General features: G+C 44.9%; 1 protein-coding gene across 2 annotated transcripts in view; it reads right to left on the bottom strand.

Annotated features, from left to right (window-relative positions):
* The window catches only part of Gria1 (glutamate ionotropic receptor AMPA type subunit 1), a 319,356-nt gene that overhangs the window by 21,561 nt on the left and 271,325 nt on the right, over positions 1–26,470 (bottom strand). For both annotated transcript variants that reach the window (XM_057774070.1, XM_057774071.1), the window contains exons 12-13: positions 24,843–25,041; positions 17,657–17,904 (exon numbers count right to left, since the gene is read on the bottom strand). In XM_057774070.1, coding sequence (XP_057630053.1) covers positions 17,657–17,904; positions 24,843–25,041 — 447 coding nt within the window. The remainder of the gene's footprint in view (positions 1–17,656; positions 17,905–24,842; positions 25,042–26,470) is intronic.

The raw sequence follows: 26,470 nt of genomic DNA, 5'->3' as shown, positions 1-26,470 counted from the left end.
TAAAGAGTGTATTCTCTGTGCTGTGTATAGGTTTGAATTAACTAATGCATAGGAAAAATTAAATTCAGTATAACTTAGTTTATACTTAATGCACTTAAGACTGCTACCTGGCAAACTTGGCTATCTGTAGTAGAGCAGAAAAGCAAGGGAAATGAGGACAGAGAGCATGTGCAGGGACACTTAGACCACCACACCAAACAGTTGTTTTATGGAGGGTTTGCTGTGGTCTGGGCATTGGACAAAACATGTGACCTAGGTCACTCTGTAGTCACGGTCCTGTTTGGTTGCCAGGTTTTACTGCTATAGTTCTACAAGCAATCCATGCCTCATCCAAGACTCAGACTCGGCCCTGGATAGTCACTGTGCTCCACTGCCTTCTGCACATGGGATGCTGTGCAAGCTCTCCAGTGCCCAGAGAACTTGCTTTAATCCCTCTTGAAGCTTTTATTTAGAACAGACTGCAGCAGCCACAGATTCTCCTAGCGCCAGCACAGCAAGCAGGGGTGACACTTCAGGGGTATGCTGCATCAGAGGACAGCTGTCTCTTATGGTTTAATAATAAATTAATAATCTACAGTACATTGCAGCCAAGGCATAGGGAACACATGTACTCAACAGTACATGGAAGCTTCTCGAAAGCTGATCACACCATAGGTCACAAAGTTAAGCCTGAACACACACACACACACACGTCAAGAAAAATTGTAGCATCTTGTCTTATCACTGTCGAATGAAATAACAAGAGAATATTCAGAAATGACACAAAATACTTAGAAACTGAAGAGCACATTTGATCAAAACAACAGATCACTGAAGAACTCATGGAGGAAATTATAAAATTCCTGAGAAACAAAAGAGAGTGGCAATGTGACCTACCAGATCCTTTGGAATCATAAAAAGCAGCCCTGAGAGGAAGTTTTATAGCTAGAAGTGCTCACAATAAGAAAACATAGAAATCTCAAATAAAACCCAAACCAGCAATGCATTTCATGACTCTAGAAAAACATGAAGGCAACCCCAAAGCCACCAGACAGCAAGAAACAATAAAGATAAGGCAGAGAGTGATGAGATGGGGGGGGGGGGCAAAAGAACAATAAATAAAATACATCAAAGAAAGATTCGGTTCTTCATTATAAAGTTAACAAGATTACAACTCCCTAGCCAAGCTGAGCAAGAGAGAACGGGAGGGAGGGAGGAAGAGAAAGCGAGAAAGGGAGGGAAGAAGGGAAGAAGAGAGAGAGAAAAGGAGAGAACAAAAAATAAAATTAGTGGCAAAGGGAGTTGATCCTACAGAGAATGCTATGAAAACATATCCTCAAGAGCCAGAAAATATAGATGAAATGCACATGGCATACCTAAAGCCAGAAGATATAAGTAATTCTAAATAAACTCATAATGAGCAATGCTATTGAAGCAATAATTAAAAGTCTTTCCACAAAGAACAGTCCAGGACCAGATGGACTTCCTGTTGAATTCAGTAAAACGAACAAACACAAACTGACATTTTTTATTTATTTGTTTATCTCTTTATTGTGTGTGCATGTGTGTGCATGTGCATGCATGGGTGCTCATGTATGCACACCGTGGCATAGCTTGTGGAGGTCAGAGGACAACTTGTGGGAGTCAGTTCTCTCTTTCCACCATGTGGGTTTTCAGGACCAAACTTGGGTCATCAGGTTTGGTGGCAGGTACCTTTACCCACTGAGCTGTGTCACCAGGCCCTGGACTCTAGAAAACTTTTAGAATCTAATATCAATATTTCTCAAACTATTCTATAAAACAGAATGGTAGGGGACACTGGTGAGCTCATTCTACGCAACTAGCATTATCCCAATATCAAAATTAGGTGGAGACACAGCAATAAGCTAACGAACAAAAGGGAACTACAGACCAACTTCCGTGATGGACAATAAATAGAGAACATTTCAAGACAACACTTGCAAACAAAAGTGAAACACACACTGGGAAGATCAAACGGCATGATCAAGTCGGTTTCATCCCAAAAATGCAAAGTTGCTTCACCATTCACAGATCAATAAATATAATTCACTATATAAATAAGCTTAAGGTCTGAGATCACATGATCATCCCTATAGCTGCAGACAAGGCAACTGACAAAGGTCAGCATGGCTTTATGATAAAAGTCCTGGAGAAATTAGGAACAGACAGGACATTTTTCAAAACGATGAAGATTATATATGACAAACCTATAGCCAACATTATAGCAAATGGGAAAACAAAGGAAAAACATTTCTTCTAAGATATGGAAAGAGACGAGGGTGGTGACTGCTTCCACTCTTCGTATAGTGCTTGAAGTCTTAGCCAAAGTAATAAGAGAAGAGAAATATATAAACGAGGGAGGAGTAAAATAGTCTCTATTCACAAACGGCACGATCCTAAACTTGAGGCTTTGCCAGGAAATTCTTAGATTTCACAAATACCTCTAGTAAGGTTGCAGGATACAAAGCCAACACACAAAAGTCAGAAGTTTTCATATATACCAAATCACAAACCCACTGAGAAATAAATTAGAAAAATATTTCATTTATAATAATCCCCTTACAAATAGAGTAGCTAGGAATAAGCTCACCAAGGATGACAACCACTACTACAATGAAAACTTTAAGACACTGAGAGAAGAAATTAAAGAAGATACCAGGGACTTCAGGAACTTCCACACTCCTGATCGGCAGAATTTACATGGGGAAAAATGGCTATATTATCAAAAGTAATCTACAGATTTAGCATGATTCCAACTAAAGTTCCAGTGACATTTTTCACAGAACTAGAAAAAAAATCCAAAGATTCATATGAAAACGCAAAGACCGTGAAGAGTCAAAGCAATCCTAAGCAGAAAGAACACTGCTGAAGGCATCACAATATCTGATCTCAAATTATTCTACAGAGCTGTAGTGACAAAGACAGCATGGTACTTGCATAAAAACAGGTAGGCAGACTAATGTAATATAATAAAACAGAGGACAAACTCACACTAATATTGCCACTTAATTTTTTGACAAAGGATCAAAATCACACGCAGGAAGAAAAAGCTCACTTAACAAAGGTACTGGCAAAACTAGATACCCACATGAACTTAGACTCTCATCCCTCACCATGAACAAAAACTAATTAGAAATGGATCAAAGATCTCAATTTCAAGCCTGGATTTTTTTTTTTTTTGAAACTTCTAGGAGAAAATGTGGGCAGTCCACTCCAAGCTGCAGACACAGGCAAAGGCTTTCTGAGCAGACATCAATAGCACAGGAATAGTCTTGAGAATCAACAAATAGGATGCCACAAAATCCAAAAAGTTATGTGCGGCAAGAGGGGCTGTTGGCAGTGTGAACAGACGATCTACAGAGTGGGGAAATCTTGGCTGACTAGAGCTTGGATAGAGGATTGGAACCTAGAATTTATACAAATAACTTCAAAAACTTAATCCCCCAACCCATGCCAATCAATAAATGGGCTGATGAGATGAACAGACTTCAAAAGAAGAAATGTACATGAGTATTTTATTAAAAGTTTCATTACTCTTAGTCATTAGAGGAATGAAAATTCAAAACACTCATGTACGCAATGGAATTTTACTCAGTTGTGAAGAAAAATAAAACTTGTAGGAAAATGGATGGATCTGGAAAGTTGTGTGTTAAGCTCAAATGCCATGGTAACTCTGGGGTTCTGGGCAGTACTCAAATCCTCCAACTATTGGTGGTTCCTAGACATCTAGATTTTATGGATGAGAAAAACAATAATCAAATATGAATGTGAGAAATAACAAACCATGAATTAGGTGTTAATTTTGCTAAGCAAAATGCTCAAAAGAGAACAGTCACCACCTAGCACACCCCCTTGAGTGAGAGCACGGACACTGGAGCCCTTGGAGCTTTGTCCTGTCTATCCTGTCTCACTGCAGGCTGCTGAGAACTCAGTCTTGGGCAGGCAGTGGCAGGTCCTCAGCCTGATGTTTGGAGATGCTGAATTGCACAAACAAGAATGAACTTAGACCACACCTTTTCCTGACCACACTGGAACTCAGTTTTGTTCTTTTACCAGCCCCACCTGGTGCAGCTCCTGAAGACTTTGTGTTGGGATCTGACCTCTGAGCGTTCCCCATGGGAGTGCTTGTGTGCCATTCACTCAGACAGCATCCAGAGAACTGACTTTGGGGGCTGATGACAACGGCCATTATTGTTTTCATTCAGAAAGGATTTGTGAGAGGGGAGACTAAACCTGGGCTACAACGGGTTACCTGGGCTACAAGTATCTTTTTATTCTAAAAATTACCAGTTTTTCTGGTGCTAAATTATGAGGGAAGAAATTATGTAAGTATTTTTACAAGGGAAATCCTGCTTGGCAAGAAAGTTATTTTTTTGAAAAACAAAAATCTCAGGAGAGCCAAAACAATCCTGTACAATAAAGGAACTTCCGGAGGCATCACCATCCCTGCCATCAAGCTCTACTGTAGAGCTACAGTAATGAAAAGAGCTTGGTATTGGCATAAAAACAGGCAGGCTGACCAATAGAATCGAATTGAAGACCCAGATATCAATCCACACACCTATGAACACCTGATTTTTGACAAAGAAGCTAAAATTATACAGTGGAAAAAAGAAAGCATCTTCAACAAATTGTGTTGACATAACTGGATATCGACATGTAGAAGAATGAAAATAGATCCATATCTATCCCCATGCACAAAACTCAAGTCCAAGTGGATCAAAGACCTCAATATAAATCTGACCACACTGAACCTGATAGAAGAGAAAGTGGGAAGTACACTTGAAGATATTGGAACAGGAGACCACTTCCTAAATATAACACGAGTAGCACAGGCACTGAGAGCAACAATAAATAAATGGAATCTCCTGAAACTGAGGAGCTTTTGTAAGGCAAAGAACACAGTCAATAAGACAAAAAGGCAGACTACCAAATGGGAAAAGATCTTCACCAAGCCCACATCAGAGGACTGATCTCCAAAATATATAAAGAACTCAAGAAATTGGACATCAAAATTACAAATAACTCAATTAAAAATAGGGAACAGAACTAAACAGAGAATTCTCAACAGAAGACTCTCAAATGGCTGAAAGATACTTAAGGAAATGTTCAACATCCTAGCCATTAAGTGTTGTAATATGAGCGGCGGGGCTGTGTCCCCGGCACCCGGCCGCCCGCATGGCTTATGCCCCAAAATAATTACACGGAAACTGTATTCTTTTGAACACTGCCTAGTCCATTAGTTCCAGCCTCTTATTGGCTAGCTCTTACATATTGATCTAACCCATTTTTAATATTCTGTTTAGCACCATGAGCTGGCTTACCAGGAAAGATCTTAACCTGCGTCTGTCTGGAGTGGGAGAATCATGGCGACTCACTGACTCGGCTTCTTTCTCTCAGCATTCTGTTCTGTTTACTCCACCCACCTAAGGGTTGGTCTATCAAGTGGGCCTAGGCAGTTTCTTTATTAATTAACCAATGAAAGCAACAGATTAATACAAGACCCACCTCCATCATTTTAAAAATGGGTTAGATCAACATGTAAGAGCTAGCCAATAAGAGGCTGGAACTAATGGGCCAGGCAGTGTTCAAAAGAATACAGTTTCTGTGTAATTATTTCGGGGCATAAGCTAGCCATGCGGGCGGCTGGGTGCCGGAGACGCAGCCCCGCCACTCTTATTACACCAGAATTAAGGAAATACAAATCAAAACAACTCTGACAACATTTTACACCAGTCAGAATGGCTAAGATCAAAAACACTAGTGATAACTTATGCTGGAGAGAATGTGGAGTAAGGGAAACACTCCTCCATTGCTGGTAGGAACGCAAACTTGTACAACCACTCTGGAGATCAGTATGGCAGTTTCTTAGAAAATTGGGAACAATTTACCGCAAGACCCAGCAATGCCACTCTTGGACATACACCCAAAGGATGCTCAATCATACTAAAGGACATTTGTTCAACTATGTTCACAGGAGCATTATTTGTAATAGCCTTGGCCATTCCATAAAGCAATGTGCCTTACCCTCTCTGAGGAGTGGATGGGGAGTGGAGTGGTGGGGGTAGATGGAGGGAATGGGAGGGAAAGGGACTGGGAACTGGGATTGGTATGTAAAATGAAAAAGATAGTTTGTTTTCTTTAAAAAAAGAAAAAAATATTAAAACAAAAGTCATCTTTTAAAGATTAAAAATTGTTTTTTTTTTTTTTTTTTTTTTTTTTTTGTGTGTGTGTGTGTGCTGTGTACATCAGGTGTCTGCAGAGGCCAGAAGAGGGCGTTGGATCTCCTGGAGTCATAGGCAGTTGTGAGCTGCCCAGTATGTTCCTGGAGACTAAACCCAGGTCCTCTGCAAGAGCAGCAAGTGCTCTTAACCACTGGACTATCTCTCCAGTTCCAAATTTCTTTACTTTTTTTTTTTTTTTTTTAAAAATCTCATGTGAATGTGTGTGTGTGTATGTGCACACTTGCATGTGAGTGAAGGTGGCTGCAGAGGCACCAGATTCCTTGGAGGAAAGTTACTTTCTTAGTAAAAGTCAAGTTACCAAAGGTAAGAGTTTTACAAAAAGGGTTTTGCTTCTTGCATGATCTGTACATACTCTACCACCCTCAGTTCTGAGACTACTTTTTTTTCTGGTAAACTCAAAACATGTGGGATGGACACACCTGTCATCCGAGCATTCAGGAGACCAAGGAAGAAGACTGTGGGTTGGAAGCCAGCCTGGGCAACACAGTCAATTCCAGATCAATCTGCGCTACCGTTTAAACCCCGACGCACAAACAATAGCCACCAAACACAATAAACAAGCAAATAAACTGAAGTCCTAAGAGCAAAAGGTTTTCGGAGACATTTGGAGTATTCTGGGCAACCTTTTTCTCTTACAACCTTTCTCTGCTATGCCACTCTCTACTTGAGCTGCTGCCCACAGGAAACCGAGGCTTAGTGATGGGAAGTGACCTGCCCAAGAGACTCTTGCTATAGCTAGCAGACCCAGCATCCACCGCCAGTCCTAACTCCAGCCCTGTCTCTTCCTGCTACTTTCCCAAGATGGCAGAGCTATAATATGGAAGAGTTCGCATGCAAAGCTGATGTACCATAAAGCACACTTAATTTCCAAGTCTTGAGTGGCAGAGTCAAGGTGTACAGCCAAGCTTTCTCCCCATCTGCTGGTCTGCTTTTGTATTATAGCAGTTGCTAGCTCAGAAAAATCAAAAGACCCAGTGAGTTTGAGATAAAGTTGTTGGGGAGCTTGCTATTTCTGGTGGGCGCTGGAAGAAAGCAGCATACAATTTGTGTATCAGCGGGAGAAAGGCCGGCTCTGGCAGGCAAATCGCAGCCCCGTGCTGCTGTTCTCGCCTAGGTAAGGACCGTCCAGTTCCTGTGCTGTTCATCTCAGCCCTTCCCACCTCACATCCTTCCCTCTTCTCTCTCTAATGGTTGCGTTTCTGAGCTGCTCAGCCAGGGCTGCAACAGCGGCGTTCTAGCGGCGTTCTAACAAGAGTCGGTGCGAGTTTGTTTGCCTTTGAGATTCCACTGGTGTCCTGTGAGATTCATCGGGAAGGTGGGGCTGCCCTTCCTATGGCTTTGCGGGTGGTGTGCTGGAACCTTCACTGGGTGTGCTTTCCCTGACCGCTTTACGGATGGTGTCTTAAGAAGGACAAAGGTGGTGGCGTTTGGCAGGTGGGTGCCTCTATTAGCACAGTGGTGGGGGTGTGAAAAACGAGGAAGGCTTTAGGATAAAGATTTGACCTGAGCACGGTTGCACAGAGCCCTTTGAGAACCTATCTTACGTTCAGACTGCAACAGGGGAAACAGGGATAACTGAACCACAAGTCACACAGTGCTCTGCATACCCAGGAGCTGGGAGGTGCTTGTGGTACCATCAGTCTAAAACAATCTACCTAATAGAGCAGACAAAACCAAAAGCATGTGGAATTTTAGGAGGCATAAATACTTTTTTGTGTATAGGGAGGAGGTTCAGTTTAGATATCATAAGCAAGCAAGGTGACATCAATACACACTGGATGAACTTCTGCCCATCTGGAGGTATACCATAAGACATTAGCCGATGGGATGGTCCCCATCCCAAAGGGGCCACTTGCACTCCACAGGTGCACAATGCAGAATGGAGACCAGAGTATCCTATGGAGCCGGGTGGCGCACGCCTTTAATCCCAGCACTCGGGAGGCAGAGGCAGGCGGATCTCTGTGAGTTCGAGACCAGCCTGGTCTACAAGAGCTAGTTCCAGGACAGGCTCCAAAACCACAGAGAAACCCTGTCTCGAAAAACCAAAAAAAAAAAAAAAAAAAGAGTATCCTATGGAATTCGGGGTAGAAGCAGGAATCTGGTTTTCTATTTTCACATTAATTACGTAGGTCTAAATGTGTGTGTTTGTGCATGCGTGCACATGTGTTGCTATGCATGCACTAAATGACCCCAGTCTTCTTTGTATTTGTTGATTTTTCGAGACAAGGTGTCTTGTATTTCAGGCTGGCCTTGAACTGGTTAGGTAGATAATGCTGGCCATGAACAGCTAATTCTCCTGCTTCCACTACCTGAGACCCAAGATTATCATAGTGTACCCCAACACCTATCAGCAATCTTAATTGACCACTTTTCTTCCCACGCCTAGCTCTGAGGAGGCATTCTTGTCTAATGCTTGAGGAGACATTCTGCAATTGAGGCTGCTCAAGTTGGGAATCCAGCTTAGGGAACCTTGGGCCAATTCTGTCACCTCCCTGTGCCTCAGTTTCTTGACCCGTTTGATGAAGATGGAGACAAGATTGCGTTCATAGACCCACCGTGTGAGTAAAATGATATGGTCAGTATTTCTTACAATTGCTTGATGAATATTGAGCTAACCATCAGGGCCACTGAGTGCTAAAGCAAGCCCTTGCTATGCTGTAGGCCTGGACTTTTGTGCTGGCTACTATACTAGTAACCTAAGATGCTTTCTCTGTGTTCTTTGTGGTCCACCCCAGGGGTACCCACCCGAGAAAGCTTCACTCCCTTGGAAAACCTCCATTTCTATTCAAATTTGCTTGCAGCTGCATATGCGTGTATACACACACACACACACACACACACACACACACACACACACACTGCTCTCCCTTTCTCTTGTTCTCCCTTTTTATCTGCCCCCTTCCCTTTCTTCCTTCTTCCCTCTTCAGTTCTTAGGAGGATGCAGAGAAGACAGCCTCTCTGCCCAGAGTGCTTTGTTTCTGATCAGACCTGACCTGGGTCACTGAGTTCATGAGGTTACCATGACAACACGTATCCCTGGCTACCCATCAGGAGGCAAAGACCAATTGAAAGGGATTGCCATTTCCCTGGGACATACTGTATTTATCCTCAGCAGCAGGGCCCCACACCAGCACCAAACTACAGGAAGAATGCCTGATACTTGAAGTGTGGGAGGGAGGGAGAAATGAATATTAGTGTTTTATTTTTTTCAGCATGTTCCCTGTGGGGGAGGAGCACAGATTGTTCTTGGAGAGAGACATTTTATTTCAAATGCAGCCAATGTGTGCAGGAGAGAGGGAGGTGGGCTAGGCTCATGTGGATTTCTGACATGATGGGTTTTATAAAGAGGGAACAAACAAATTGTTTAGACTTTAAGTGACTTTCAGATATGTCTAACGAGAACAGAGGATAGAAAATAGTCAGGAGTGTCTTCTGTGACAGGTCCTTTGTGGCATTTTATCACTTTGTTGAAGAAACGTCATGAAATTATTATTACAGTTTTTTAAAAAATTATTCTTCGTGTGTGCATGAGGTGTGTGTGTGTGTGTGTGTGTGTTGATGAAGGATAACTTTACGGAGTTGGATCTCTCTTTCTACCTTTCCACAGGTTCTGGAAATTGAACTCAGATCGCAGGATTGTGGGGCAAGGCTCTTTAACCGCAATGTCACCTAACTGGCCCAATTCCAATTTTCTAGGTAAGAAAACAGAGGCCAATAAAGCTATGGTGACCCGGCAAGTTCTGACTGTTGGTGAAGTCACAAACCTGGATCGAGTTGTGTGCCTCCAAAGTTGGTGACAGATGTCACTCTGTCTAGATTCCCTGACAGCCTTGCTGCTATGCACCACTGCTCCCCCTGTTTGGCCTCTGCTGCTGGCCCATCCTTTTCCCTAAACTTTCCTGGTCCTCATTTGCAGGGCAGAACTCCTGGAGAGTCATTCACACTCTGTGTTTCTTGATCCTGCACTATGAGCCTTCAGAACCAGGTTGTTGGAGGAAACCCGAGAAGTGAGAGTGTAGAAGAGAAGCTTTTCTCAAAACCAGCTCTCCTGGGAGTCTCAGTAGGCACTGGAATCTGGGACTGAGCCTTTAGAGTAATAGATCAGACGCCACACGGATCTCTTGATTATTGGTTTCCCAATTGTCTCTAGGGTCAGAGTGACAGACTAGGAGAAAGTCATCTGTAGAACTAAGATCCTCATCAGGGAAAGAAAGAGTATTGGAGGAAGGACCACAAGGTGCCCATGATCCCCACCTGTTTGCAGCTGATGCATCTTTGATGTGTGGCCTTCACTTTTCTCCTTTCTTTACCCAGATGTCAATAAGACAGTTCCTGGAAATTGTGCGAAGGGAGAAAAACATATCCTATGGGAACTCCAGAGAGATCGAAATGTTGGTGGGCAATCCTGAGATTCTCATTTTTTTTTAGAAGCAGACGGGCACAGACCCCTCCAACTAGGTCTTTCACAATCTCCCAGGCATTTCATAGCAAGGCTGAGGTGATTCTGCTTGGTAATCTAGCCCTTGGCAGCATTGGTTGGTACCTGTTCAATTCTTGGTCAACAGCACCACTTCTTCTAAAGCCAGCTTTTCCCCAAACTACCCAGGTTTTAGAAAAGCCTATAATGAGCACAGGGGCAGCCACTGTCCCCTGTCCCCATCCCATCATAATTGTGAGCAAGTTCACTGCCTCCTTTCAAGATGACAGGGATAGCTTCGCAAGTGACTTCTCTGCCCGTGACCCTCTTCTCCTGCCTACTCACATTGCAAACAACCTCCAGGTAATGTTTAGAATCAAGCGCCACCCTTGTCTTTGGACTGCTCTTCTGACCTCTGCTGACATCCAACCCAAACTGCAGAGGCAGCTGCCACCCTTCTCCACAGACAGTAGTAACTCATGGCTCTTACTTTCTGGCATGTCTTCCAGCGGACAGAGAGATGGCCCTAGCCATTCCTGACTACTCCATGCATCCCATCCTCTGCATCTGCTCACTCTCGCCCCCCACTCTTCCTTCTCATAGTCCTTCAGGGTTCTGTCCAATGTCACTTGTCTGTCTCTTAGACATGACCTCCCCTCCCTCTGAGTGTCTTTGATCGGCTTATGGCATCAGCAAAACAGTCAGTTTATTTCTGCTCATGATCTCCTCTGGATATGGCATCACTTAAGGGCTGGGGTTGTTTCTCTCTCAACAGGATACCTGTAGGACTATGCACAGTGCTGTGTGTGGGGTGGGTGCCCAAAGTGAAGCTACGGGATGGAATAGCCAGGGAGTAGATCTCAGACCTTCCTGAATGTTTGTTGTTAGTGAGGGAAAAGCTTCATTGTGCTCCTGTGTCCCCTTGGCCCAAACATCTGGCATGGACAAGATGTGACAGAAGACAGAGATGTCACAGTCATAGAGACCACAGAATCCCCCACATAACCACAGTCAGTTAAAGACCAGACTTTGACCAATGTCTTGGTTAGGGTGTAACTCTTAGCAAATCCATTAAACTCCTGGCAGATGATGGTTTGTGAAGGAAAGCCAATAGCTAAGAATCCAGCAGAGGCCAATCTGGGGTACATTCTTGCTTGAGTTTGTAAATACAGGTCATGCACCTTGACCGAGGAGATTTCAACATATCGTCTCTAACTAAAGGGAGTATGCATCTCAGTGAAGAGACTGCATTTCGGCCAGGCATGTACATTTAGTTGCCACCAATAGGCCCATAGATTATAATTAGTGGATTTACTAATTGCCTCCCCCATGGAGACTGGCATTGGCCTGTCCATCTTTATTCACAACCTAAGGGCTTCAGAAACATAACTCAGCCCCTCACCCAAGCCCAGACATGCAGAGACAGAGAGCAAACAGCATCTGCTTCAAAGGAATGCCACCTGTCCAAATGGAAAGCCAAGCATTGAGCCACCTTTCTTCGTCAGAGTATTTGTTTCCGGAGTAGGGCGACAAGTGCTATGCTGTCACCAAGAGTCTTTTAGCACACCGTGGGACCATGATCTGACTTCTGTTATGCAGAGCTGACAGGTGTTAGAGCAACATTTGGGTTTCAGGCCCTTCCTTCCTTCCTTCCTTCCTTCCTTCCTTCCTTCCTTCCTTCCTTCCTTCCTTCCTTCCTTCCTTCCTTCCCTCCTTCCTTCTCTTTATTTCCTCCCTTTATATGTACATGCTGGGTGTGTGTTTTTACGTGAGCATACACATATGGAGGTCAGAGGTCAATTTTGGGTGCCTTCCCGTTTTGCTCACCACCTTGGTTCTTGAGACAGTGTCTCTCACTGAACCTGGAACTTGCTGACTTGGCTAGATAGACTGGATGGCAGTGAGCTCCAGGGATCCTCCTGCCTTTGCTTCTCTGGCCTTGGGATTATAAGCCCAGTCTATGTAGCAATTACATGGGTTCTGAGAATTGAACTTGGGTCCTTAGGTTTGTGTGACAAGCACTCTACTGACTGTGCTACACTCATATCCCCTAGACACCAGTTTTCTGAGCTTAGGAGGCAGGGGTTCAGAATCCATCTGGGAGCAACGGAGGGCAGACTGTAAGGAATGTTCTCTGTTGTGTGGAGGTACAGTGTGATGCAGAACAATTGGAGGATTGCCAGGAAGGTGGCCCTGGGCCTGTGAGCACCTGCCTGGAGGGGCTGTTACTGCTCTGCCTTTGGTGGGATGGTGAGAATCTTGTAGCCAGGTGCTGAGCACACAGCATCACATGTCAAGAGCATAAGCTTTTAATCACTTTCCAGTTCTGCGAGTGACTTATAGTTTCTGCACAAGCGCGATGGTTCAGAGGACAAGAGCGGCTCCACCACGCTCCCTGGTTTCCACGTGTCCTACAGAATGGCTTCCTGGGATCCAGTCATTGGATATAAAGTAGCTGGAGCTGGCACATGCATCTCTAGGGTTTGGTTTAAAGCGACTCATTTATATTTAAAGCATCTTGGTGAAGCAGCTCCTCCCATCTCGGGTGTTTGAGGCAGAGATATAGTGGAAACTGGCTGGAGTGTGTATGTGTATAGTCTTAGCTGCTAAAAAAATGATCCTTTCCTTTTTTGCATGTGCGCCTGTGTGTATGTGAGTTTGGTAGGGGGACAGAAACATATGCAAGTGTGTGTGCATGTGTACGCATAGGTTTGAAGTTGATGTCAGGAGTCCTTCTCAATAGTTCCCGGTTTATTTACTGGGGCAAGGTCTCTGGCTAAACCTGAGCCCAGTTAATCTTAGCTGGTCTAAGTAGTCAGTTTGTCCAGGAGATCCCCAACCACTGTTGAGTGTTGGGATTATAGGTGGCTGCCACACCGTCTTGGTTTTTATGTAGGTTTATGGGATCTGAGCTCCATTCCTCAGGCTTACACTCAAGCACTTAATTTGGTGAGCCAGCCCCCAACATCCATCTCAATACAGATGAGAAACAGAGTCCCATAGACAGCATGGGGATTCCCCAGGCAGAAATGCTGGACCCTCTTCTGGCAGCTTTACCCATGTGTTGGTGGCTCAGAGGTCACACGATCCATGGTTACGATGAAGTACTCCAAAGAAAGGAGGATGGGGAGAGGGTTGGGGAGATGCAGCTGGAATGCCTGATGTGAAGTGGTCCCTGGGGTTATGTAACTGAAGATGGAGGAATTTATGATTTTCTATTCTTGTTTACGTGGATGAATGTGTGCCCATGTGAATTTATGCTGTGTGGTGATCTGACACCTTCTGGCCTCTGGGAATCCCAAAACCAGAGCATCTGGGTTTCTCGTTCCTTTTCTCCTGCTCTCATTCTCAAGTCCTAACTGCCTTGTCTTTTTTTCGGAGATATAAACCAAAAAGGTAGGCTTTTCTTCACTGCAGATTCAGGCTCCTGCTGTTGACACCAGACAGAGTCTTTGAGTATGGAAAATGCACCAAGACTTTTCAAAGCAAAGGGACCTGATATTGTTAAACCAGGGCCTGTTATTATCTTCTGCCATCAGACTGCCCAGTGGTTGCTCTGGACTCCAAACACTTTATTTTTTCCCCTGAGTTGATGGTTATCAGTTTGCTCATGAATACATACACACACACACACACACACACACACACACACACACACACACACACTTACTTCTCTGGCTTCATTCTAGCACTGCCTTTGACAGAACTGTCAGTCATCCACCCTGGAGCTGCTTTTGAATAAGTCACAGCCCTGGTCACTGAATCAGATGGCCTGTCCTCATGCCCACCTGCTGTCTGTTTTCTTGCACCTGCCCCTCTGGAACGTGGGGCTAATGACAGCCCATCGGGATGAGATGAGATAGTGCTCATGCCACAGTCAGTGGCTGTTACTAGAGTAGGGAGGCTTTGGCATGCAAAATACTCAAATTTAGGGTCCCTGTCACTGAAACTTGCAGTGCGTTTCTGATTGTCTTGTTATTCAAGTGCCTTTGTCAGGAGAGGAGAGGTATCAGGATTCTGTTGATGGAGAGACCACAGCTTCTCTCTGGGCCCTGTTGTCAGCTGGTGGCCTTGACCCCAAAGCCTTCAGACAACCACTAACTTTCTCTGAACCTGTGCCATCTGATTCTGTACGCTGCGTCTTTCTAGGCGGATTGTCTGTACGTTCCTTAAATAAAAGTCGTTTCCCCAACAAACACTGCTGTCTGGATCTATCTTGTTTAAAATCTGCCTAAACTTATACCAAGAGTCTTGTGAGTTCCTCAGGATGCTGGTGCCTGTTTGGTGAATAGCAGGCTATGACATTTCTCTCCACTAAGGTTGTAGTCAGTGGTGTTTAAATCCATGATGACATTTTTATTGTTTCAACTCCTGGAGAATTACTTAAAATTATTTAAAGCATTTTCACTAATACTTGAACAAGTCTTTCATGAAATCTTCTCCAGGCTCATGTTTCAAGCTCAGCCCTGTCTTCTTTTCATTCTCTTCCCCTTGGTTTATCCTGTGTCATGATTTCTTGCTTCAGTGTTTTGAACAGGCTGTTTTTCACCTGTACCTGCTCATTAAAATTTTAACTCTCTCTCTCTCTCTCTCTCTCTCTCTCTCTCTCTCTCTCTCTCTCTCTTTCTGAGATGTGTGTGTGTGTGTATGTGTGTATGTGTGTGTGCATTCATGTGAATACAGATACCCACTGAGTCCATCAGATCCTTTGGAGCTGGAGTTACAGGTGGTTGTGAGCTGCCTACTACCAAGTATTGGTGCTAGCAGCTGAACTCTTATCCTCTGTAAGAGCAGCAAGTGCTCTCAACTGCCATCTCCCCATCTTCTTGTTTTGCCTCGTTGGTTCCTCTGAATGCAAAACCTTATTTTGAAGAAAGCAACCTTGGAGGCCTTCCCCCCACCCAGGCTCTACCCATCCCCAGGACCTGGCTGGATCTTTCTACCTAGCTGTGTTGAAGGTCTTCTACTTGCCCTCTGCCTCCTGTTATTTTGATGGATTCAGCTGTTGATTTTTAAAAAATGTGTCTTCACAGAGATTTGATGTTTGAATCTGAGTTGATGTTTACCATAAATTCTAGAAAAAACATATTTCAAGCTGTAGCCTGTACTTAACGTCTATACTTGGAAATCATCAAAGATCAGTTCTTTCTCTGATATTTCCTCTTTGCTCTGGTTCCCACTTTTCTGTACCATCCTGAAGAATTTTCTCTGATTGCCCCTCCCCATACAAGCATACCAATTCTCTCTTCAATTTTACCTGCCTGCTATTTACCACACTCCCAGATTTTACACAGAAAGATATGTCATTTCTGTAAGCTGTAATTTGAACTTTATCAAGTGTGCCTGGTCTTTAATGAGCATCTCTCTCTCTCTCTTTCAGAATGTCTCTGATTGATGTCTTGCTTGTATTGCTGACTCTGGAGTATGTGGGATGGTATGCAATTTGCAACTCCGTCCTGCTTAGGGTAGTCCCAGAATCATTAGCCTCTGCTTTTTCACTTTGGTTTTGATTTCTTTCTTTCTTTCTTTTTTTTTCCATTTTGGCCCTAGAGAGTTCCTAACTTGCATTTAAAAGGCTGGTTGTTACATCCTATCCAGCATACCCACACATCTTACAGTGACAGTTTTGTTCTTCCTTGTTACTGGAAATAGATGTCCTCCAGGGCCCCTTTTGTAGGCCGTCCTAGTACCTTTCATGATTATTAGTATAGCATTAAGCAATTATAAGCTGTTGAATGCCTGCCTCCGCTCGCAATCATGTAGTTACATGGGAAGGGTGCCTTGTTCAGAAAACTGGTGCCAGCTGCCGTGCCAGTGCCCTGGATAATGACGGAACTCAATGTCATTTCCGTGAATGAAGAAGGCAAGGCAGAGTGGCTGCGGCTGTCATGTCAAACAGTCCCTCTCCGTCCCTTTACAACCCTTTATAACCCATCTTAATCTTCTTAAGAGGGTATCCTTTCTCCATACATGTTTACTCCTTCTGTAGTTAATTTCTCACTGGTGACTTAAGGCTATCTTTCTGAGATAACACTTTATGTAGTTTTTCAATCCATGATTTTTTTTTTTTAAGATTTGGTTTGTCTGTATAGCTCTGGCTGATCTGGAACTTGATATGACTTGATATGTCAAACAGATTGGCCTTCAGCTTATAGAGCTCCTCCTGTCTCTGTCTCTTGAATGCTGGGATTAAAAGCACACACCACTATGCCCAAATTTAGTTTATTCCTAAAGTTGCAGTGCTTAGGTTAGGAAACCTAGGGGTTGGGTAATAAAATGTCTTCCCTTTTGCAGGATAGTAGCAAATTCTAGAATTAACTCTGCTTTAGCCCATTTGATTGCTAGTATGCAGGATTTGCCCTTAGCTATTTAGAACGGATAGCAAAAGTCCTGTATGTGAACATAATCTCAGCTTTGCCTCTTTTGATCAACTCACTCTTCTATCAAGACTCCTATATCAAGGCAGACACCCGGGTTGTGTTAACTTGGACCTGTTCATCAGGAGGCACTTTGATCGGAACGTTTCTCAAGGCTCAGCAGGCTGGACTTTTCATTTGGACAGTGTGTTTCGACTTCTTTTGAGAGACACATTACAAACCATTTCCTGTCAGAGTCCGTATGACTGGAGAACCTTGCTCATGGCTGAGCTGGATGCAGGGTGTCTAGTAAGGGACAGAGTGTCACAGATGGCAGGATGGAAGCACAGGGGTCAGCAACAGCTAACACTTAGGGAGTGAGGTGAAAAGCGAGGCGTGGGGAAGGACACACAGGCAGCAACATCAGCGCAAGCTAAGGCACCCCCCACCCAGGTCACTTTCCAACCTCAGGGCTGATGGTCACAGATGGCTTGAATCTTCCAGGCCCACAAGCATTTCAGAAGATCTCTTCTTGGAGGTTTCTATTATGCGTGGGGGCCTGTGGTAAAGGCAGCGGCTCCCGTTCCTGAGATGGGGAGGGCAGAGGGAGCACGAAGGAAGTAGATCTGGGTACTTACCTCAGGGCTGACCCCTTGGGTGTTGCAATGCCGTAGCCCTTGGAATCCAAGTTACCTCCTACTTTCATGGTGTCGCAGGGCTTGCGCTGCTCAATGTACTCATTCATGGTGGACTCCAGGAGGTAGGCATATTTGCCTTTGGATTTTCTCACTCTGATCATGCCCTCCTCTGTGGTCCGAACAAACACAGACGGCTCTGCTGACTTCATGTATGTCCACATCTTCTCAAACACAGCGATTTTAGACCTCTGGCAGGGGATAGGAACAAAGCCAGGGTTAAGCAATGGTGGTGCTTGAATTGGGGTTGGCATGCACACATCAGTGAGGAGCTGAGTGGAGTTTGATCACACATTCATGAGCCAGATCAGCTTAGGAAGAAACAAATTATGAGTGATTGCAAAATAAGAACCTCTAATTAGTACCAGTAGGTTCCAAGGTACAAATATCTTGTAAATATAGAATGAACAGAGTATCTCAGAATCATTTAATTACCTCTGAGCAATTATATTCCTTCCAAATAGGGAAAAGATAAGCAACCAGGTCCCTGTCTAGCTTTAAAAGACATTGTGGAGCCTGTCTATAGTTCAAAAGGGAGGCATGTATACTGCTCCAAAGCAGAGGGCTGAATATCAGCAGGATTTGACTTTACTGAATACAGCAGCAGCAACAACAAGAATAATAATAATAAACAAACAGTAGCAACAACAACAAAATCCTTTCTTGCCCATAACAAGGTCTAGTAATTTCCTATATGACCCGCCATCTAGACATCAATTGTCTGATAAAGCACACAACATGGGTGATGGTTGGAATGAGAATTTCCCCTCCAAGACTCTGATATTTGAGTACTAGGTCACAGTTGGCGGTGTTGTTTGGGAAGGTATAGGAGGTGTGGTCTTGCTGGAGGAAGTATGTCACTGGGAATGGGCTTTGAGAGCTTAAAGCCTTGCGATTACTCTCACTTCACTTTCTCTGCCTTATGTGTGGGGTTGAGGATGGGAACTCTCAGCTTCCTGCTTCTGGCCACCACGTGAGCTTGCTGCTCTTCCTCCCCACCTTGACGGACTCTTATTCCTCCGGAACTGTAAGCCCAGAGAAACTCGTCCTTCCTTAAGTTGCCCTGGTCATGGCGTTTTGGCACAGTGACAGAAACATAACGAATGATGTTGGAGACCCAGTACTCACATCTTCTTACATCTGAAAAGCCTCCAGCCTGGGACTGGGTGTGAGCTCAGCTGGTGAAGTGCTCGCTTTGAAAGCATGGGTCTGACTTTAGATCCCTCATATCCACGTTAAGGAAGAGCCGCCTTGTGTGGCAGGGCATGCCTGGAATCCTAGTAGTGGGAAGGCAAAGGCAGGAGGTTTCCCGGGCTTGCTGGCCAGCTGGTCAGTCTTACTAGGTTAAATCAGGGTGCTGCAGGTTTGCTGAGAGACCCTATCTCAGAAATTAAGATGGAAAATGATTGAGGAAGACAATGGATGTTGAGTTTGGGCCTCTGTGAGCATGTGCACATATGTCTTCATATACCTACTTGTGCATGCACATGTGCACACGTGCGCAAGCACACACGCACGTACGTGCACACACAAACACATTCCAAATTTAAACTACTTCTTCATCTCTGAAACCAGCTCTGACCTTTTATTCTTGGGAGTTTTGGTCAGATTGTTTAATCCTCCTAATGCAGAGCACTTGTATCATTCTCTTTCCAGAGAGCGGAGTCAATCCTATGTCCGTGGAGATCCTCAGCCCCAGGACAGCAGCCCTTAATCTCTAGCAGACCCTTGCATCCTGAACCAACACTGTAAAAATGCAGACACCTCGCAGGGCCCTGATCCACGAGGCTTAGCATTTGTCAGTGAGGTCTGGTTTCCCCGGAGGTCACGAGTTTCATGGTCACTCAGTGTACGGATTGGGTACTCTGTGGAGATTGCTAGTCACCAGTTTTTGGGAACTGGACTCCAGTCTGTAGAAGCTACTGAAACAGGCAGGCGTCCTCTCTGTGTCCTCCTTATGGTCTGAGGCTCTTGTCAGGACTCATGACTCAGCGCTGCAAAGCAGCCTCTCACCTCACAACCTCTCAATCCCTCAAGCTTAGATTTAAATTTTTTGGGGGGCAGGGAGGCTTTCCCCAAGGATATTTTAGGGGCGTTGGAATATGGCTTTTGAGTTTTCTTTTCCCTTTGTGTATGTGTTCGTATTTATCTGTCCCTGTCCTGTAGAGCCCAGAGGTCAACATCTGTGCCTTTCTCTATTGCTCTCCGTCTTACCTTCTGAGATAGTCTCTCAGTAAACCTGGAACTCACCAATTGGTTAGACTGGCTGCCTAGAAGGCGCCAGAATCTTCCCGTCTTGATCTCCCAGGCACTGGAGTTACAAGTCTGTGTTGCCACAGGTTTTTCCCTAGTGCTGGGATCTGATCTCAGATCCCCAAGCTTGTGCAGTGAGCAGCTAGCTCACTGATCTCTATCTCCAGTCCCAAGACTTTGGAAACAGACAAATGCTAGCTGCCTACAAAGGGCTTAAAAAAAGAAAAGGGCAGTTACTGAAAAAGTTTTTTAGCCTGTATATCAGTTAATAAATAGCTCACATTTAATTAATACAGGATCATTATTATACATGCAATTTTTTTTATCTGTACAAAGTATTAGGTTTATTTTCTTGATGTCAAGAACATCAGATGTGAATGGCATTTCAACACACAACTGTCACTTTGGGTGACTGATCTATAAGATATTTAGGACCCAGAAATATCCTAAGTTTTTAGTTTAAAATGTTGGAAATAGTTACTTAGAATTTCAAGGAGGCACTTGACATGGATTTAATTTGCGATGGTCCCTCATTAGACAAACGATTTCATTTGTTCCATAGAGTGATTTGGAGAGAACCCTGAACTGGGTGAGAGGAGCCTGGGTTCAGCTCTCAGTTTTATTTCTAAGGCTTGGTTAGTTCTCTGGAACACTCTTCTTTGGGCCTCTATTTCCTCCTTTCATTTCATATTTTTCAAACATCTTGCTGACTTGAAATGTCTGACTCTGACCTGAAAACAACCGTGGCAATGTGTGAGAGAGGAGAGCAGAGGAAGGGGCAGCACCCACACCCAATCCTGGCATGTCCAAGGGGCTCCATACTCTCTTACAGGAGACAGTGAACTTCATACATCCAATCAGGGCTGGGTGATCTTCCAGACACAAGACCAACAGCACACACAGCGGGGCGATTGTAAGATGCAATTTGACCTGACAGGATGGGCACAGCAGGGAACAAGCTGTGGACAGGCAGAACTGAGAAACCCTGGGGCAGCGATATGCGGAAAAGCATCACGTCTGCTCAGCCACACCCCCGAAGCCCAGGCTGTGCTCACAAGTGCTCAGAGACCACCAGGACAATCTAATCTCCAAGAACTCCAATGGAGTATGAATGGCAGAGACACCTGGGAACGTGCCAGGCTATCTGTTGTTGAATTTGTCCTGCGTAGCTCCCATCGCCTTCGCACATCTTAATTAAACCATCCATAGAGAATTCAGAAACTCTGGATGGGTTGCCATGGGGACTGGAAGCCAGGTTCTTTTGAGATGGGGGTGAGGAATTCCACGCTTTCCTTTCCCTTCTTTCTGGGTAGTGGGAGTGGAAGCTGATGTCTCCCTATCCACCAAAGTCTTAGTCAGTCCCAGACGTGCCAGGGCTCACAGGACATCTCAGAGCAGTGCTCTTTTGCAGGTGTGGAAACTAGGACCAGTGATGTAGCGATGAGAACTCTGTCGTGGTGTCAGGCACAGAGAAAACTTCTGGTGACACAGCTGTGTGTTTCCTCTCTCCCAGCCAGCTTCCTCCCTCATTTACCTTGCCACCCACAGGCGCTTAGGCAAGTACCATCACCTTTCTGATACTCTGTTTCTCTTTGAACAGTGGTGATAGCAGTTCCCATGGACAGTGTTGCCATGGAGACATGCTAGCTCAGCGCCTTGCATGAAGAAAATGCTTAAGTGGTAAGACTACTAGGGGTATTTGTGTTTCTTCTTCCCCCCCAGGGTTACCTTAGTGTTGAGATGCTCAGCACATGGCTTGCTTGGCACCTTCTTGACAGCAGTCAGGGAACACTTTGACAATGGGTTCTTCCCTTGGAGACCCCTGCTTCCCCACCTGGTCTATCTAGCCTCGACACAAAGGTCTCCTCACGCCCACAGGTCTTCACGTGTTCCCGTGGCTCTGGTACTATCCAACAGCTCTGTTCTCACAGTGCTACTTTCCCCCAGTGGATCATCTTATTTACCAAGGAAGCAGCTTTTGCTGCGAGATAGTTAGAGGAGGATCCAGGGACAAAGCAGTCCCTTTTGTAAGCACTGAGAGTTCTGGGCTCAAGAAAATCAAGTTGTCTGCATGAACTGGCGGTCAGCTCAGAGAGCATGGGGCACTTTACCTGATGAGTGAGTGCAGGCCCTTAAATCTGAAAAAGCTGACTCCTTAGCCCATCAACCAGTGCTTGTTCTTTTTCCTTCCACATTCTTCCTTCTCCAGTTTTGGAAGACTTTCTGGAGCCTAAGCATGAGAACTGGATCCACCAACAGATCAGAATTCCCCATTCAAATTAATGGACCAGATTTGTCCCAGTTGGATAATTAATACATACAGCCTTCTTCCCAGGGTAGGAAAGCTTCCAACCTGGAGTGTTGCTTAGCAACTCACCCAGGGAACTGGTTCTCTACCTCCCAATAACTCTTTCTCTTCTCATATCTTTTTGTCTGTCATTCTTTGCAATCATGAGACCATGAGCTCAGAAGCCATTGACTAGGGATGACTTTGGCGGCCATCGTGAATGAGAAGTCCTGGCAAGAAGCAATGTCTGCAATGCTGGTAGACGGGATAGAACTCGGGCAATGTGGAAATATTGAATGCTGCAGGTCTGGAGCCTAATTACAATTTGTCTTGGTCTAGCTTTAGCCTATTAAATAGTCATTCTTTGTCCCCCATTTGTGGCAGACCTACCATCCTGTCATTAAGGAACAAAGCTGGACCTGGCCTTCTAACAGATGCATTCTCTTTGGAATGTATTAACAAAACCCCAGTTTTCTATAAACCATAGGACTAAGAGTGTCCTCACATAACATGCGAGGCCTGTAGCCGAGGCTTCTCTGCTTTGCTGTCACTGCCTACTTTGTGTTTCCACTAATGCATTTGAAAAGTGGCTAGACTAAAGAATTTTATGTTCTGTAGCTACAAAAACTTCCACATTGGAATATGGGATTTGAAGTGACCTGAGTCTGGGTTTCCAGCCCATGGCAACTCATATTTGGTTCCAGAATAAACTATCTCTTATTCCCTTTGAGGTAAGAGATGTGTTTTTGTGTTGACACCTTCAAGTTTCTGACCCCAATCTTCATGCATGAAGTCCATTAAGGCTCCTTTGATATCAGAAAACCCACAGCAGGAGGGAAAGCTAAAAGTCTCAGGTGCAAGCCTTGTCCACACACTTCTTAAAGTCATTCCTCACTAAACTACAGACCCGGGAGAACAGGGATGGGATAGTGTTTCCTGTGCTTTGATGGGAGTCTAAATCAACCCTGGAGCTTTGAAGTTTCTATAGATACAGAATTCTACTTCTCAGGGGTCTTAAGGCAGCCAAGGAATGTTCTAAGAATTAGGTTTTGTCTAGGGGTTGATCAGGCCATGGCTACCACCAGCAGTGTTTTCCTTACAGCTATTGTAAGGAAAAAGGCAAGCACCCCCAGAACCTGCCTGGTGTCTGGTTCTAGGAGAAAATCAAGCACCCTAATTTTTACTTCTCCAAAAGAGCTTATAGGCTCGGGCTACCAGATTCCAAGACACCAGGAATGTGCAGTTGGCATGTTCCTTACCTGTAAGACAGATACACCTTACCCTAATGGACCCCTCTCCACTTCCTCCCAGCTTCTCCTTAGCTCCTCCCCAGCTTCTCCTTAGCTCCTCCCCACCTCCCCATTTCCTTCCCAATGTCCCGCTTCCTCTAAGTCATATATATTAACAAGAGTTCTTCTTCCCTCCCTTGAAACTCAAGACCTTGCCACCTGGGAACTGGAGGTACCCTGACTACAGGAGTGTGGACTATTTATTGCCCATCTGGCATAAGAAAGACCTCCTTTTCTGAGACCTATAAGTGATGTGGAAGGGTCTTCTATCTATCTGTTGCTTTCATTGGTTAATTAATAAAGAAAGCTGCTTAGTCTGATAGGTCAGAACATAGGTAGGTGGGGAAGACAGAACAGAATGCTGGGAGGAAGAAAGCAGAGACTGGCAGACATGATGAAGCTCTGGCCTAAGATGGATGTAGGTTAGAATCTTCCCAGTAAGCCACCACCTCGTGGTGCTAAACACATTAATAGAAATGGGTTAATCAAGATGTGAGAATTATCCAGTAAGAGGCTAGAGCTAATGGGCCAGACAGTGTTTAAATGAATACAATTTGTGTGTTGTTATTTCAGGTGTTAAAGCTAGCCATGTGGGAGCCGGGCGGGACCAAAAGCAGGCCTGCTCACCTCATCTCGACATATAAGAAGAGACCAAAATTCTGCCTGAGAGACCCGAACTCTCCTCAGAACCCCTACCATGCTGTCTATCTATGGCAATAACAATTCTTTGAATGAATCTCTCACTCAAAAGGACAGACCACCTCAGTGGTCCTCTTGAGCCCCAAACCCAAGAATTTTCACTGAGTTTCTGGGATTTGCATGAAGGTAGGAAATTACTTTGCTGCCTGTAATTATCTATCTGTCTGTCTGTTACTTTGCTGCCGGTAATTGTCTGTCTGTCTGTCTGTCTACTCTCTATCTATGATCATCTATCTATCTATCTATCTATCTATCTATCTATCTATCTATCTATCTATCTATCTATCTATCATCTATCTCTCTATCCACCCACCTACCCATCCACCTATTTACTATCTCTCTCTCTATTCATCCACCTATTCATATCTCTCTCTCTGTCAGTCAGTCAGTCAGTCTGTCTGTCTGCCTGTCTGTCTGTCTGTCTGTATATCCATCCATCCTCTATCTATTTATTTTGTGTTGCTTGGGAAACAACACAGATCCTTCCTTGTCCTTCCACCAGAGTTGCATGTCCCCAGCCCCTGCCCTCTTTACTGAGAAGGGAAGTGGAATGGAGTGATTCCCTTCTGAGAAGGCACCTCGGGATCAGGGATACCCTCACCCTGAAGAACTCTTTAGTGGAGCCTGCTTCCAGTGTCCCATAAGCAATTTCCGTTTGCTTTGCCAGGTCCTCTGCACTCTCGATGGGAGACACCATCCTCTCCACAGTCAGGAAAGCGGCCAGGTTGGCTGTGTAGGAAGAGATGATGATCAAAGTGAAGAACCACCAGACGCCGCCGACGATGCGTCCAGACAGGGACCTGCAGGCCAAAGGGGACAGGGGTCAGAGGCATGGACATCGGTTACAGAAGGCTCTGGAGAGGAACAGAGCCAGCAGAGTTCTGTCAGCAGAGCTGTCAAACCTGATTGCACTCTCTGCTCTGTAAGGGAGAAGAGAGAATTCAAATGTTAGAGTGAAGCTGTGCCTCCTTCCTTGTCATATGATAAAGGCTCGTGAGCTTTCTGTCCTTTGGGTGATAGTGTACAGAGGCATACAGGAGATGAAGCTTCATTTGATGTTCCCACAGTCCCTTTCTTGTTCCCCAAAAGCCACAGTGACCTTCGGGACCTCCCAGTTCAGGGCATCCCAATGACCCCACAGGATGCTGTGGATGCTCCTCAGGGTGACTTTGGAACTCTCCCAGGAGGAACGAAGACACTGTCAAGTAGATGCTTGTCCCCTACCAGGCCATTGGAACAACAGGATTCATGAAATGGGATGGCCCCAGGAATCTCATACTGGGGAAGGAAAAGTCTGGGACCCTTAGGGCCAGTGAGAGGAGGAGGAATTTGTCTTCCAGGGAAAGATTTCCCACAGATCTGACAAATGAGAGAGATTGGAGCTGGCACTATGATGAATGGGGCCATGTTCTGGGCAGAGCTGCTTGGCTAGCAGACCTCCAAACCTCTGTTTAAACCTAAATACCACATTGAGATTCTAAGGAAGGATGCCTTCTCATCCCTACTCACAATGTGACCACACTGAAGGCATCTCCTCTCTTTGTTTTTCACTTTTACTTGTTCATCTAATTAGCATATTGATGTTGGGAGGCGGAGCCTGGCTCGATGGGACTATTAGAGTCCAGATTCTGACTCCAACCACTTTGTGTGATTCTTAGGGAGTGTGATGGTTAATATCGATTGTCAGCTTGGCAGGATTCAGGCAGACAGGTGTCTGGAAACGTCACTGAGCGAGTTTCTAGATTGGGTGAGTTGAAGTGGGAAGACCCATCCTGAATATGGGTGGGCTGGGGTCCCAGATGTAAAGAATTGGAAAAAGCAAACTGAGCACCAGCTTTCATCTCTTTCCTGACTGTGAATGAGACATGAGCTGCTGCCTCAATTTCCTGCCCCTGAGCCTTTCCTTCCCGGATAAACTTCTGTGAGAGCCCAACCAAGCCTTCCTTAAGCTGCTGTGGCCACAACAAGAAGGGCAAATACCGTAAATAACGAAGGGATGACATAGAAAACCCCAGTCAGGAGAGTGGATTTCAGGCAAAGCACACGGAGCCCTGCTTTCTCTCACTGTGTGTACAACATTGGACAAGCCCATAGGTCCCTTTATCTGCATCTTCAGACCACGCTGTGAGGCTTATCTGGCGGGCATTCCCCAGAAGTGAAAAGGCAAGCAGAAGCATGGCAGGTGGTCTAGTGCCTGGCTCACAGTGAGCACTTCCTGAGTGGAGGTAC

The sequence above is a fragment of the Chionomys nivalis genome, chromosome 7 (genome assembly GCF_950005125.1).
Source record: "Chionomys nivalis chromosome 7, mChiNiv1.1, whole genome shotgun sequence".
NCBI lineage: Eukaryota > Metazoa > Chordata > Mammalia > Rodentia > Cricetidae > Chionomys > Chionomys nivalis.
This window is presented reverse-complemented; position numbering and strand designations above follow the sequence as displayed.